The sequence below is a fragment of the Molothrus ater genome, chromosome 16 (genome assembly GCF_012460135.2).
Source record: "Molothrus ater isolate BHLD 08-10-18 breed brown headed cowbird chromosome 16, BPBGC_Mater_1.1, whole genome shotgun sequence".
NCBI lineage: Eukaryota > Metazoa > Chordata > Aves > Passeriformes > Icteridae > Molothrus > Molothrus ater.
This window is the reverse complement of record NC_050493.2, coordinates 12333335-12346385: the sequence shown is the minus strand read 5'-3', so window position 1 is coordinate 12346385 and position 13051 is coordinate 12333335. Positions and strand designations below refer to the sequence as shown.

Genomic DNA, 13051 nt, shown 5'->3' with positions numbered 1-13051 from the left:
TCCAGCTGGGAAAATCCAGTGGAGGTTTGCAGTGTTTTACAGCCTTCTTCTTGCCTCCAAAGTTCTGAGAGGCAGATAAACCACCTGGGATCTCCGCTGGGCTTGTGCAGGGTGTGCAGGGATTGCTGTCCCAGGCTCAGGTGAGCAGGGACCCTCCAGGGTCACAGATCTGCCTCCTTCTGTTTACATGCAGCAAATTTGGAATTTACACAGAAAACTAATGGGGTCTCTGGTGTCTCACAGATTTCCTTGGCTTTATCTGCTCTGGATAATTAATGTAATCAAGTGAGTGGATGAGCTCTCTTCTGTAGGAGTCAATAGGCAAGGATGTTTGTAAAATGAATGAACTGCTAAGATTAATTGCAAGGCTGAACAAGCCTGGTGAGGGATTCAGAAGGAAGTGCCAATGCCTTTATATCCAAAAGATTTCTTTATTAAAAGTTGTTCAAAATCTCAATAACATTAGATATCAGATTGGACTGAAGATAATGCTTTACTGTTGCTGTTCTAGTCTTAGAATTTGCAAACTATTAATTGCTGTTAGAGATAAATTCGTATGAATATTGATCTCAATCAGCTCTGGATTTTTAGTATTCTTTATAATGATAGCCAATTCTAGTAATAATTTAAAAAAATGCATTTTCTAAAATGTACAGTGGTTGAATAGTCAGCAGAAAGATTTAAATCAAAGTTTTGTGTGAACTGCTTTATGGGAAAAAAAACCCAAAAAACAAAGATCAGATGGTAACAGGACTCGGTTAGGGAATTCTGCGTTTGCTTTGCATTTCTTTAGTCATTTTAGAGATAATTTGTCTTTTGAGTTGAGATTTCTTTTTCTGTTCATTTTATCAAAGTGCTGTTTACCTATAGTTTACCACTATTCATAAATAGATTTCCTGAAGGGAAAATATGTGGTGGGATTTTTTGGGGGGTAAATGTTAGGAATATTTTGAACCTATTGGTTAATTCTGTCTGCAGACCTCTGTTGTTGTTTTGACTGCCACTCATGTAACACCTGACAGTGTGGATCTAAAATGTGCAGCCAGGCTTGTGAATGGCAGATAGGAACAAGGAGGAAAACCCTGAGTACTCAAAGGAAGGAACTTGTCAGCAGGTACTGTGTTCAAGTTCAGACAGAGGCTTTTTTACTTTTTTTTCCTCAACCATTTTAGCATGAAATCAATGGGGAATGCATAATTTTGTAGATGTGTCTGAGATTGCACAGCAAATGGTCACCAATGAGACTCTCAGCTGCCACACAATCTGGCACAGCTCCTTTCTGCTCCAGAGCTCCCAGTTGCATTCAGCCCACTGTCGATGTGATGCCTCTTTTTGGCTCCTTGCCCATCTGTTTTAGTAATTACTGTCATATAAGCTGATATTTCTGGACTAGAAACCATGTTGTTGTGAGATAAGCCCGTTGGAGTTACCTTTTGTGACGTGTTCAAGCAGCTCACTGACTTTCTACTTTCAACTGTAAAATTTGCCTCCACATTTCCAGCAATATATAGAGAATGATACTATGATTTTTTTTTTTCTTAACACAAGGAGTTATAATAAAATAGAATCAGATTTTGATACTGCTTCCTTTTTATCACGGTTATGGTACTTTCACACTTTTAGCTCTTTTTTTTTTTTTTAGGATCACAATAAAAAACAGTGTCCTTGAATAAAGTATTTGTGTTAATAGGTTTTGGCAGACATAAATTTTTAAAGTGTAAAATATAGAAAGAGGTGGTTTGCCCTATCCAAATGATCCATTAGCACAACAGGACCATCCAAAATGACATCATCACATATACCAGCTAAAGCACAAAGACTTCAGGAGGGTGAAGAGCAGCTTTATTCTGACAGAAATTGAGCAGAATCAAAGGTGAGTCAAAAGAAAGGCTCAGACAACATCCTATCATGAACTTAACCCATTAACAGCCCCAGGGGCAAGAGCAGAGCAGCCAACACAAATATCAGTGGTGTGTGCCAAGGAGCCAGATGCCATCACTGCAAAATCACTGCCTCAGCTTGGCATCTGTGCCTTCAGCCTGCCAGCCCCACAGGGAGGAGAAGCTGGGCAGGCAGCGCTGTCTGGGGCTGCAGAGAAAGTGCTTCTCTCTCTTCCCTTTGCCTTTCTTCATAGCTGGGTTCTTGGCTGCCTTTGGGAAAGTTTGTAATGAGAGAGGAGAGAGAACTTGGCTATTTCCATACACACTTAAATATTATATATTTATTATTTGTTATTATTTATTAATATACCTATTATTTAAATATTATTTATGATATATACCTATATATATATACACACACCTATATATATATATATATATATATATATATATACACACACACCTATATATATTCTTTGCCTTATAGTTGAGACTTTGGTGTTGTTTAGCATGTGACAATTGTTGTGAAGGAAAGGTGAATGATCTAAACAGACTCTGTTGTTAATGTTGTTCTTGCCACGGATCTGCTATACACACACATGTACATATAGAGAGATATGGATGGATGCATGTTTGTATGAAAATGTTTATGTATGTGCATTTGGGCATACTGGACCAGAAAAAGGGAGAGATCAAGGAAGGAGGCAAAAGAAACCAGAGTGAAGTAAAACCAGAACAACACACAATAAAACTCTGAAAATAAGTATTTACTTTCCCTACATGCTAAAGTAAAGTAAATTTTAGCATTTTTGGTTTTTTTTTAACTAGTGCAACTTCAGTAATTTCTCTGACTTTTCACAAGTCATATCTGCTCAGTAGCCAAATTCTTGAGGTGTTCCCTTTGCAATGACATTCCACACAGGCAGGTTCAAAGCATTTGGCAAGTTTAATTCTTAGGATTTAAACCAAAATCTTTTATGTGATTATTGATATCATTCTGTCACAGCATGAATAATATACCTACATATACATGCAAATATTGATTGATCACTTCTTTTTAAACTTAGTATCCCTATTTTAATAGGAATAATTTCTAGCCGTGCAATCAGTACTCAGGTTCTCACAGTGAGCCTAACCAATCTAAAGCATCAGAAAGAGGATCTGCAATAGTTTGAGTGGCTGCAGTGATGGTGGGGCCACTGGAAACTGCAAACCTAGGAACTGGGAGCCTTTCTGGTTAGCCAAAAAGTAGCTCTCCATGCATTAAAGGTGTGTTATCAAATGCAAATAGCTGCAGGTGTGTGGATTGGGTAGGGGGTTAAATGCTGTGACACTGGAAAACTTTAATTTCTTCTGTTTTCAAGACTGAATATTCAGTGATGTGGATAAATCTGTGTGAAATCTTGTGAACAGGCAAAATCTTTTTTTTTTGTTTTTAAGTGAAAGTAGCACAGTAGTAAATATGAAATAAAAGTGCTAATTAATTCAGGGAAAACTCTTTAAATATATATTGATCAGAGAGAGACATTCGAGGTGAGCTGTAGATTTAAAATGTTACTTTCCAAAGCTCAAAAAAAGCTCACAGAATACCATGTTTATGATTCAGCTGTCAAACATGGCTGGAAAGGCCCAATTTGGGGCAGACAATAAAGGGTTTTGATGAACACACATTCCCTCTGCTACCCCATGGACAGAGCAAGGCTTCTTTTTTGTGTGATAGTGCTGAATTCTGAAATGAAACACAGTGGGAAGGAGGAGGTTGAAAAGACTTCAGAAGTGAGCATCTGTCTTGGAACTAAAGGATTTTTCCCCCTTTAAGTTTCAGTTTCCTATGTTTGTCATGCATTCAGTACATGCTAAAGCTGTTCAAAGGATACCACTGTCACAGCATGAGGAATTATGAGTAAGAGCAAAGTTGTGTCTGGAGTTGGTCTGGACAAAAGAGGATTTTTGCTCTCTGAGTTCTTATTAAAACCTTCAAGTCCATTTTTTTAGGCTCAGTAATCATTGCTGAGAAATAGCAATATTTAATCATAAATATAATTTAGTTTTTAGCAGCAGCTAAAAACAAAATTATATTTCGTTTTACAATTTTTAATAAATTATACATATTTTGACAGGAGGATAGGGTTGGCATTGTGCAATTTAAGGTTTTTCTGTCATAAGAGATCCATATGCATAGATCTTTATAGTTATTTCAGAGTTAAATCTTCAGCTGCCTTATCCTAGAATAAAGTCCTTATCACTGGGTTTTGAATTTCCAAGTGTGTCATGACTAAAATATTTTAGCTTGGCAGTATTACCTTTTGAATTTGAGTTCATTCATTCTTTCTTCATTCACCTCCTTATTATAGATGGTCTAAATTTTTTCACTTCACTTTTTTACACTTTAGTGCTTCACAGACTTCACTCCCTAAACCTTACCACATAAATTCTGAAGGGTTTTTTCCCTTTTATTTTTTCTTTCATATATTTTTAATTAATTTGTAACATAAGCAGTTGAAGGTTCTGATTATCAGAGGGAGGAGCTGTAGGTGAACTTTGAGAGATGTAAGAGCAATATACCACAGAGGCTTGAATAATTTGATATTTGGATGTGGATGAAGGGTAAGTGGCTGATTATTCCAGAGAAGAGTTAGAAGTAGAAGAATTGGGGTTTTGGTGTTATGGATTTACAGAATGGCACAGGCTGGAGGGGCCCTCTGGATGTTGCTGCATCCATCCACTGCACAAAGCAGGATCAGCTGCACAGGGAGCAGGTTTGGGGCATCCCCATGAACTCACAACCAGTATGGGAACACTGTTCCACTGTTGGGTAGGTTCTCCGCCCAGGAAACAAGTTCTCTGCTATTTAAATAGGGTGTAATGCGAGTCAGTCTGTGCCCATTGCCCCTTCTAATTTATCTGGCTGCATCCTCTTTGCACTCTCCCTTGAGGAGTTCATGTGCATTTCTGGGACCCCTCGAGCCTTTCCTTCTCTGCTGAGCAGCCCCAGCTGCCTCAGGCTCTGCTGGATGATCCCCCCCTCCCTGATCCATGCCCTGTGCTGTGCTGCACTGCCTGCACCCTGTCCATCTGTCCATCTGCTCACCCTGGGCAGCACAAACTCCCACCGCTGCTGGCTGGGAGGGGAAGGATCCCATCCCTGGGGTTCTGCTCCCCAGAGCCTTCCTGACACCTCCCAGGCTGCTGCACCTGGGCTTTGCTGTGAATTTGCTGTTCATTGTTATCCCGTGTTCGCTCCTCCTCCTGCTCTTCCATGTCCTTTTCCTTAGAGCTCCTTTCCAGGCACTTGTTCCCTGGATAATATTTTCATCCTCTTCCTCACCAGACTGCCTCTCTTGGAGTGCATTTTCAGTCGTACTAGTTTTTGGGTTTGTATTGCTTTGAGTAATGGTTAAAGTCTGATTTTAAGGGTTTCTTTGCTTCTCCCAAGCCCTTGGGAATTTATCACTCCCAGAATGCTCCTGTATTCTGTGAGTAATAAATCTTCCTGGTGTTTTGTGATTTGCAGTTCATAGGACAAATCATTCAAACATCTTATTACTGTTTCATTAAACCCCTTTTTATATGCTGTATCACAAAGATATTTTGAATTCTAATAGACATTGGTGCTTTATAGCATTCATGCTTTATAATATTCATGTTGTTTAAATGTTTTGCCTTCCCTTCTGCTTTTCATTTCTCTCTTATCTGAGAGATACAATATCCTACAATTTTTTATTTCTGATTATTTGGAAATCAACACATAATTCATATGGCTCAATTGCTGTCATTGATATACTCAAATTACAGTTATGGCTGTTAAAGAAAATTATTAAGAACTCAATGCCTTGAATTTCAGTGACAGCCTGCTGCCTTATCATCCTTTTGAAACCCCAGTACAAAAACTTTAGCTGATGATCTTTTAATTGTACATGTGAATGAGTTGGAGGAAGGATGAACCGAGCAGGGGCAAAGCTTCTGAGTAATCAAAGAAGTTTTAATGTACTTTAAACTGGCGAAAATGTTAGTGGTCTTTTTTTGGAATGTGCAGTGCTCTATTTCTGTGGCTGTGGGTTGGAAACAGATTGGATGTCAGACTGATTGTCAGCATTTGTGTTCACGGCTTTGACGTGTGGGTGGTTTCTCCAGTAAAGAATTCTGCATTTATTGTAAAAACTACTAAGGTAATTTTCCTATAGCTGGCTAGTAATGAAAATACATAAGGTGCAATTAATGTATAACAAGGATTGGAAAATTTACCTTCTGTTTCAAAGGGAAACAAACTCCTGAAACACAATTCACTATGAGACTATTTGAACCAACAGACTGAACATAAAATCTTTCATGTGTCCTGAAAGGATTTGATAGGATAAGTTTAAAGTAGCTTCAGATTTTGTCTTTCCTCTCTGTTGCTTCTATCACAATAAAGATTAATTACTGTATGCTTGAATAATCATCTACTGAATCAAAATATGTGCATTTTTGCACCTATTACGAGATGGTGGTGTATAATCTTTGCTGGGTTTATACTTTATCTTTTTGATCTACCCTGTCATCACACTTTGGAATAGGAGTTAATTCAGTTCTGTGCTCTGGCTCACTGGAACATCGTGAGCATGTCATTTCCCACTTCTCAAAGAGAGGAATTCTCAAAGTCTTTTTTGGGTCAGAAGATTGAGAGTTCTGTTTGAGGAGTTCTGTGAAATCTGCTCCAAAGAAAGCAGCAGTCCAGATTTCCTGGCCGGCCTTGGGGTTGTGTTATTCCCTCTGTACTTACTGCTCCGTCCTTGCTCATCAAAACCCTTTTCACATGATCAGGACAACAGCTTGTGCAATTCCTGAGCATCAACTGAAGTCCAGCCCAGAGGAGACAGCAGCAAACCCCATTCCCTGTGCCTTGGTGCCAGAAAATCCCTGACACCACACAGAAACAGGCGCAGCTGAATAATTTAACTTCTTCTCTAGGTTGGATCAATCTTGGTTATGCAAATCTTACAACATAATTTATATTTGCGTGCCTACAAATATGCTTTAAATCAGAGCTGCTTTCCAGGTAGATGTTTAGTTGATGACAGGCTTTTTTTTTGTTTGTTTGTTTTGCTTTAACAGAACATGAAATCCTATTTAACTGTAGGTTTATACTACATCAACAAATGTGGTTATAAGGCAAAGGTTTGCTAAATTGGTACAGAGACCACCATGAAAGGAGAAAGATTTGAGCTGGAGCTGCTGATTCTCTGACATTTTGATGGCTTTGCATGTTTAGCTGCTCTGAAGCAAATTAAAAAGGTTACTATGCAAAAGGTTTGATGGCTATACTCAGAACAGTTGGCAGAAGGAGAGAGCAACAGTTAGGGACAAGTGGAAAATTTCAAGCTGAATAAGTATAAAAAATGTTTCTGCCTTGGTAGATGCAGTGAAGCCTAGCAGCAGCATTTTTGGGCTGATGTGTACAAAATCCCAATCACAGGAAATCCAGAAGGAGCAGCATTGTCCTGATCAAGGAGATAAGCTTGGTGAAGCCTGTGTTTTAAAAGTTAGATTAAAAAACCAAATTTTGGTGATGATAGAAAAATCTAATTATTGTTGGTGAGGATTTAATTTAGTATGTTCATTTCTAATGAAATATGTTATTTTACATATTTACTGTCATGATGGATGTTTATATAGTTCTGTAAAGGAAGAGCACTGAAAAAAAAAATCTTTGAAAAGACAATTTATGTCTTTCTGTGTGAAATAACTTCCTCTACTGTTGGCTGCTCTATAACATGGTTAATTCAGATCAATATTAAAGGTGTGTAAACATATTTTTGCCTAAATAGTACAAAACTGAGGGGTTTTTCTGCTATGTTTCTTTGGCTCGTGCTTTTGTTTAGTTTGATGATCTAGGGAGGATAAGTTCTCTCAGCCATATCCAGCTCTGCATGACTTGAGATTGTTCATCAGATAATAGATAACAAAACAAATGTACCAAACAGTATAAAGCTGAAATGACAAAAAATGCAGTTGAAATTGAAAGAAATATAGAGACAGGACAAAATATGAAATAATAAATCCTGCATGAAAGCATCTAAATACTTAATATTACTTGTGTAAAGCTTTTGTTTTGCTGTGAAAGACCTGAAATATAATAGCTCTTTGGTCTGTCTAGAATATAAATAATGTGATGACAGCATCATTCTGAAGTTCATGCATGTTTTTAAAGTGATTTAATGTTCTCCTATAGTTCTCAATTTTATCCAGATGCCTTATTCAGTCACACCAAAAGCACATTACTGAACATTTTATTTATCATTCTGTGAAGCTTAATTCACTTGCAAGTCAGAACTGCAGTTTTCAGCTGAGCTGCATTTCACACCTGTTTGGAGAGAGAAAAAGATTGAGGTGATTTTGTGGTTCAGTCTGAGATTTCTGAGGATGCTTTTCTCATCAGACTCAACAGAGTAGCAGGCTTCTGCCACAAACCCTGCATGCAATGTGCAATTCATGATTAATTTTTCCTTTATCAACTAGATTTTAGTATACCCACTTCTCTGATCTATAGATTTCAAGAGAATCTGCTCCTAAATTTTCTTCATCTAAGCAAAATCTGAAAATTACCTCCAAATTTCTAATGGCTCTGTAAGTTTTGTGTTTAAGAGCAATTATCTTTGATTTGCAGATTTTTTTCTCTTTACATTCATTGAGATGAAGGATTCTTTCAGGAATTCAGTAGGTGGGACACTTAGATGACATAGTGAGTGTGTGGGTACTGGCTTGTGAAGAATTCTCCCACTTTCTAATCAGTTCTGGCTTAGAATGCTTTCTTAGAGGTAATTATCCCCAGTAAATCCAGTCAAGGTCCTGCTTGAATAATTAAAATATTTTCTTCTCGATTATTTGTTTGAAATAGGATGTTTCTGTTTTTTTATAATTCCAGAGAATTATGACAAATCACAGGGTTAATTTTTGAAAATACAAGGGGCCCACATTTCAGTGAAGAAGAAATGACCCTTTAGTGTGTTTTCTGGTGTTGTAAATCCTTCTAGTGCTTGAAGATGAAAACAAGCAGTCAGATTACATATTTAATTGAAGGCTATCCCATTTTTGAGATCACTTGGACCTGGAGATAATTGCCATTTTTTTCCTTACGATTCCCTTGCAGAATGATCAGAAGCTGTCATTGACAAACAAATCTTTTTCTCTCCAGCGCCTCTGAATGCAGGTATCAATAGCAAATGCCAGCTGTTCACAGCAGAAGCCTCAATGGTGTGATCAGCACCGAGGGAATTGTGGTGCTGAGCTGTGCCCAGGGGCCCCTCCCGTGGTGCTCCCAGCTGGGCCCAAGGGGACTCGCCTGCTGCTTCATCTCCTTTATCCTACAAAGAGTAGTCTTGGAATTCTTTTGCAAAGAGCCACTTAAAAACAAGTTTTAAGCAAGTTATAAATGATGGGTTTTGCCCTCTCTTCAGCTCCTTGTCTCCCTCCAGTTTCACAGTAAATTAGGCAGCTTGAAAAACATGATTTCCATGTGCAATTAATGTGAGATTGTATCTCATCTCACTGTTTTCCTTCTCACAATCATTACCAAGGGTTAGAAGGCCCAGCTTTTCATAACGTGCTGCAGAAATCAATATTTCACAGCTTACTTTTGGAAAGAAACTATCATTTTGTTTTGTCAGAATTCACATTTCTGGTGAAGGCAACGTGGCTTGCTTCACACAGCTGCCATTTGGAATGTTTTTCCTTCTTCTTAAATATTAATATCAAATCAAATCCATGTATCCTGCTCCTATATTGTTTGTCTGAATGTCATTTATACTCAATAATTTTTTTTAAGATTTTGACACTTTATTAGTAAGAATCTATGAATGGAAGATGACCATTTGGAATTTGCTGTACAAAATCAACTCAAGTTGCAAGCACTGATATGGAATTCAGCTTGAATTTTTCATCTGTTTTTTTTCTTCAGTCTCTTCGTATGTCAAGGGAAAAAATGTTGTAGCCTGTTCTGAAACAGTGTGCCACATGCACATAAAAATATATCATAATTGGCATAACTGCAATTTAGTTGTAAGGATAAAATTCCTATTAGGAATCTACATATCATATTAGCCAAGCAGTGTCCATCCTGCAGTATATTATTGTGGTAACAGGATAGCTGGGTTTGAAATGGAATCCAAAGGTCAGAGTTGGCAGCAGAATGGGAATTAGGTCATCACATTTTCCTGCCTGCCACTGACCTCATCCCTCTCCAGTCCCCACTACAACTGCCTGTGCTGTAGCAAGTGTGGAAACCCTGCTCAAATTTGTTTGTGCTACTTAATTTTTTAAACTTCCAGTGAAGGTTTGCAGTGTGCACATCAGCTTTTCTTTTTGTGGGGGTGGCACTAAACCAATCAAGCATTTGATTGCTTGGGATCAGTAAATTTGTTGCATTAAATAGATCTGTAATTTTCATTTTTCAGATGGTGTCTCTCGGTTATTTAAATTATATTAGCAAATACTGCATTTACAATAACAACAGATAAAGGCAATAATAAATTAAAATGCTCATCCCCCACAAAAACACATTATTCCCTGAACTGCACTTCCTCACTGCCAGTAGAAAACCTGTGTTTGTAAACTTACTTTCAGAAAGTCACATTTAACAACATTCAGAAAGTCTTCAACATTCACAAGACTTCAGAAAGTCATTATTTAACAACAAAGCTACACAGAACTTAGGTGTAAGGTTGAGGACTTGAGCACTTGAATTTTTCTTGTTCTGAAATACAGAAATTCCTAAATTTAAACTGCTGTTTTTTTCCAGGCATATGATGTGGACAGTTATTGGCACATAAATTAAAATTACATGGGCCACAAGTAAAGCTGGGTTTAGTTTGACTAAGGAGATGCAGAAACCAGCACTCGCTCAAGGTAGTGGTGGGACACCACAAATGCTGTGTAACTAAGGGAGCACTGGCACACCTGATCCACAGAATTCACAGAATCACCAGGTTGGGAGAGACCTTCAGGATCATCAAGTCCACCCCAGCCCCAAGCCCTCAACTAAACCCTGGCACCCAGTGCCACATCCAGGCTTTGTTAAACACATCCAGGGATGGGGACTCCACCACCTCCCTGGGCAGCCATTCCAGAACTTTATCACTCTTTCCATAAAAAAACCTTTTCTTAATATCCAACCTGTATTTCCCTTGGTGCAGCCTTGAGGCTGTGTGCTCTGGTTGTGTCAGTGCTGCTGGAGAAAGAGCCCAGCCCCAGCTGAGCACAGGCAACTTTCAGGAGCTGTGCAGTGATGGGGGCAGCCCTGAGTCTCCTTTTCTCCAGGCTGAGCACCCCCAGCTCCCTCAGGGGCTCCTCACAGGTTTGTGTTCCCAGCCCCTCTCCAGCCTCGCTGCCCCCTCTGGATGTGCTCAGTGTCCCCAGGTCCTTCCCAAGCTGAGGGCCCAGAGCTGGGCACAGCTCTCAGGGTGTGCCCTCAGCAGTGCTGAGCACAGGGGCAGAATGAGCTCCCTGCTCCTGCTGGCCACACCATTCCTGACCCAGGCCAGGAGCCATTGGCCTTCTTGGCCCCCAGGGCACTCTGCAGGCTCATGGTCAGTCCCTGTCCATCAGTGCCCCCAGTCCCTTCCTGCCTGGGCACTGTCCAGCCACACCATCCCACACACAGAGCACTGCACGGGGTTATTGTGGCCAAAATGCAGGACTGGGCACTTGGACTGATTGAACTCCATGCTGGCTCCTCTGACTCTCAAACCCAAGTGAATCCCACACTTGGACACAATGAGGTGTGATAAGCACTGACAAGGGAGAGGCATCAGCTCCAGAGCCACAGCTGGACAGGGCTGAGCTGACTTGTTCACAGCATCCCAACAGAGAGGGGTTTGCAGCACTTCATTAGGTAGTGTCACGAGGTGTGAGATTCATCCTCAAAGTTAAATTGATAAATTTAAACTCTTTAGAATTAAATGCTTGAGTTTAGAGAAGTACAGAGTTTTCTCTGTACTTCTTAAAATGCATGAAAGGCAATGTTCTCAAGAGATTCTAGCAGTCTTTGATAGGTCACCAGGGAAAATGAGATATTTTTCAGGAAAGTGACTTTGGCCCTTTCAAGTCAGTCAGAACACCTGCTCAAATTTGACCAACAACAATTAAATAACTCCCAGAAATTAATGTGTTGAAATCTCACGATTTTGCCTCTTCTGAACATCTCTCCCATTCCAGGGCAGATGGGGCTGTGTGTGCAGCAGCAACTGATTGTTCTGCCCCTGGCTCACAATTCCAAAGTTTTGTTGGAGCAGGGATGAATGCTGGAGAACAAAAAACAATGAATGAAAAGCAAAGAACCAAAGATTTCTTATTTTGTGGTTCAGTCATTCCAGTGTTGTTTTGCCTGTGCATCTTCTCAACTGACTGAGGGAGGGTCCAGCTCTGTATGGGAAATGTATGGAATAAAACAGTCAGGATGTTTAAATTCTAATTACACAGATAAACTTACTTCTGGTGTTTTGTAGGCTTTATTACGTAGTTCACAGTCTTAGTAAAGTATGTAGTTTACTTTTGTCATTATTGATATATAAAATCATTTAGGGATAGGTCATATGAAAAGAGTAAAAAATCTACAAGTTTCTCCAGTAGTTAGGACTGTGTACAACTCCATTTTGTTGATCAAATTTTTTGCTTTCAGCTTGCAAGTAACTGAGATCTAGAGCAACCTCAGAACTGAGCAAATTCTTCTTTCTGTGTAGCATTTTTCAGTAATTTCAAAGTGAATGCTGGGGAAAACCTATTAACTCAGGTTTCTGTGTAAAGTATTAGCATTTGCAGATTGTCTATGACTTCAGGGGTATAAGTTTTCTTTATAAGAATATCATTTGCCATTACAGAGGCCATAGGGTGGGTTTTGCTGGATTGTTTTATCTGTTAGTAATACATCTCATAATTCCCTAACTAACAATGATTTTTCTTAAGCACTCTTTAAAAGCATTTCTGTAGAGAACCTGATACTCATCAACAGGATTAAAATGACTGATGAATTATGCAGCAAGGCTGTCTGCTCCTTGACTAAGTATTTTATGGCAATTGAATCACTTTGGCAAGATTTCGGTAAATAAGATTGTTAAAGTTTGCTTGTTTCAAATGTATTTTTTTCCATATTATTTCAGTCTTGAAAATCATATTGACTTTTCAGCACTAGGTGCTGG

General features: G+C 39.0%; 1 protein-coding gene across 24 annotated transcripts in view; it reads left to right on the top strand.

The window, feature by feature from the left end:
• Positions 1–13051, top strand: part of RBFOX1 (RNA binding fox-1 homolog 1) — a 1183000-nt gene that overhangs the window by 890376 nt on the left and 279573 nt on the right. Inside the window, exon 1 of one of the 24 annotated variants that reach the window (XM_036392515.2) lies at positions 1040–1114. The exons of the other annotated variants lie outside the window; for them this stretch is intronic. Coding sequence (XP_036248408.1) covers positions 1055–1114 — 60 coding nt within the window. The 5' untranslated portion in view covers positions 1040–1054. Of the gene's footprint in view, positions 1–1039; positions 1115–13051 lie in introns of those variants that run through there. 24 annotated transcript variants of the gene reach the window in all.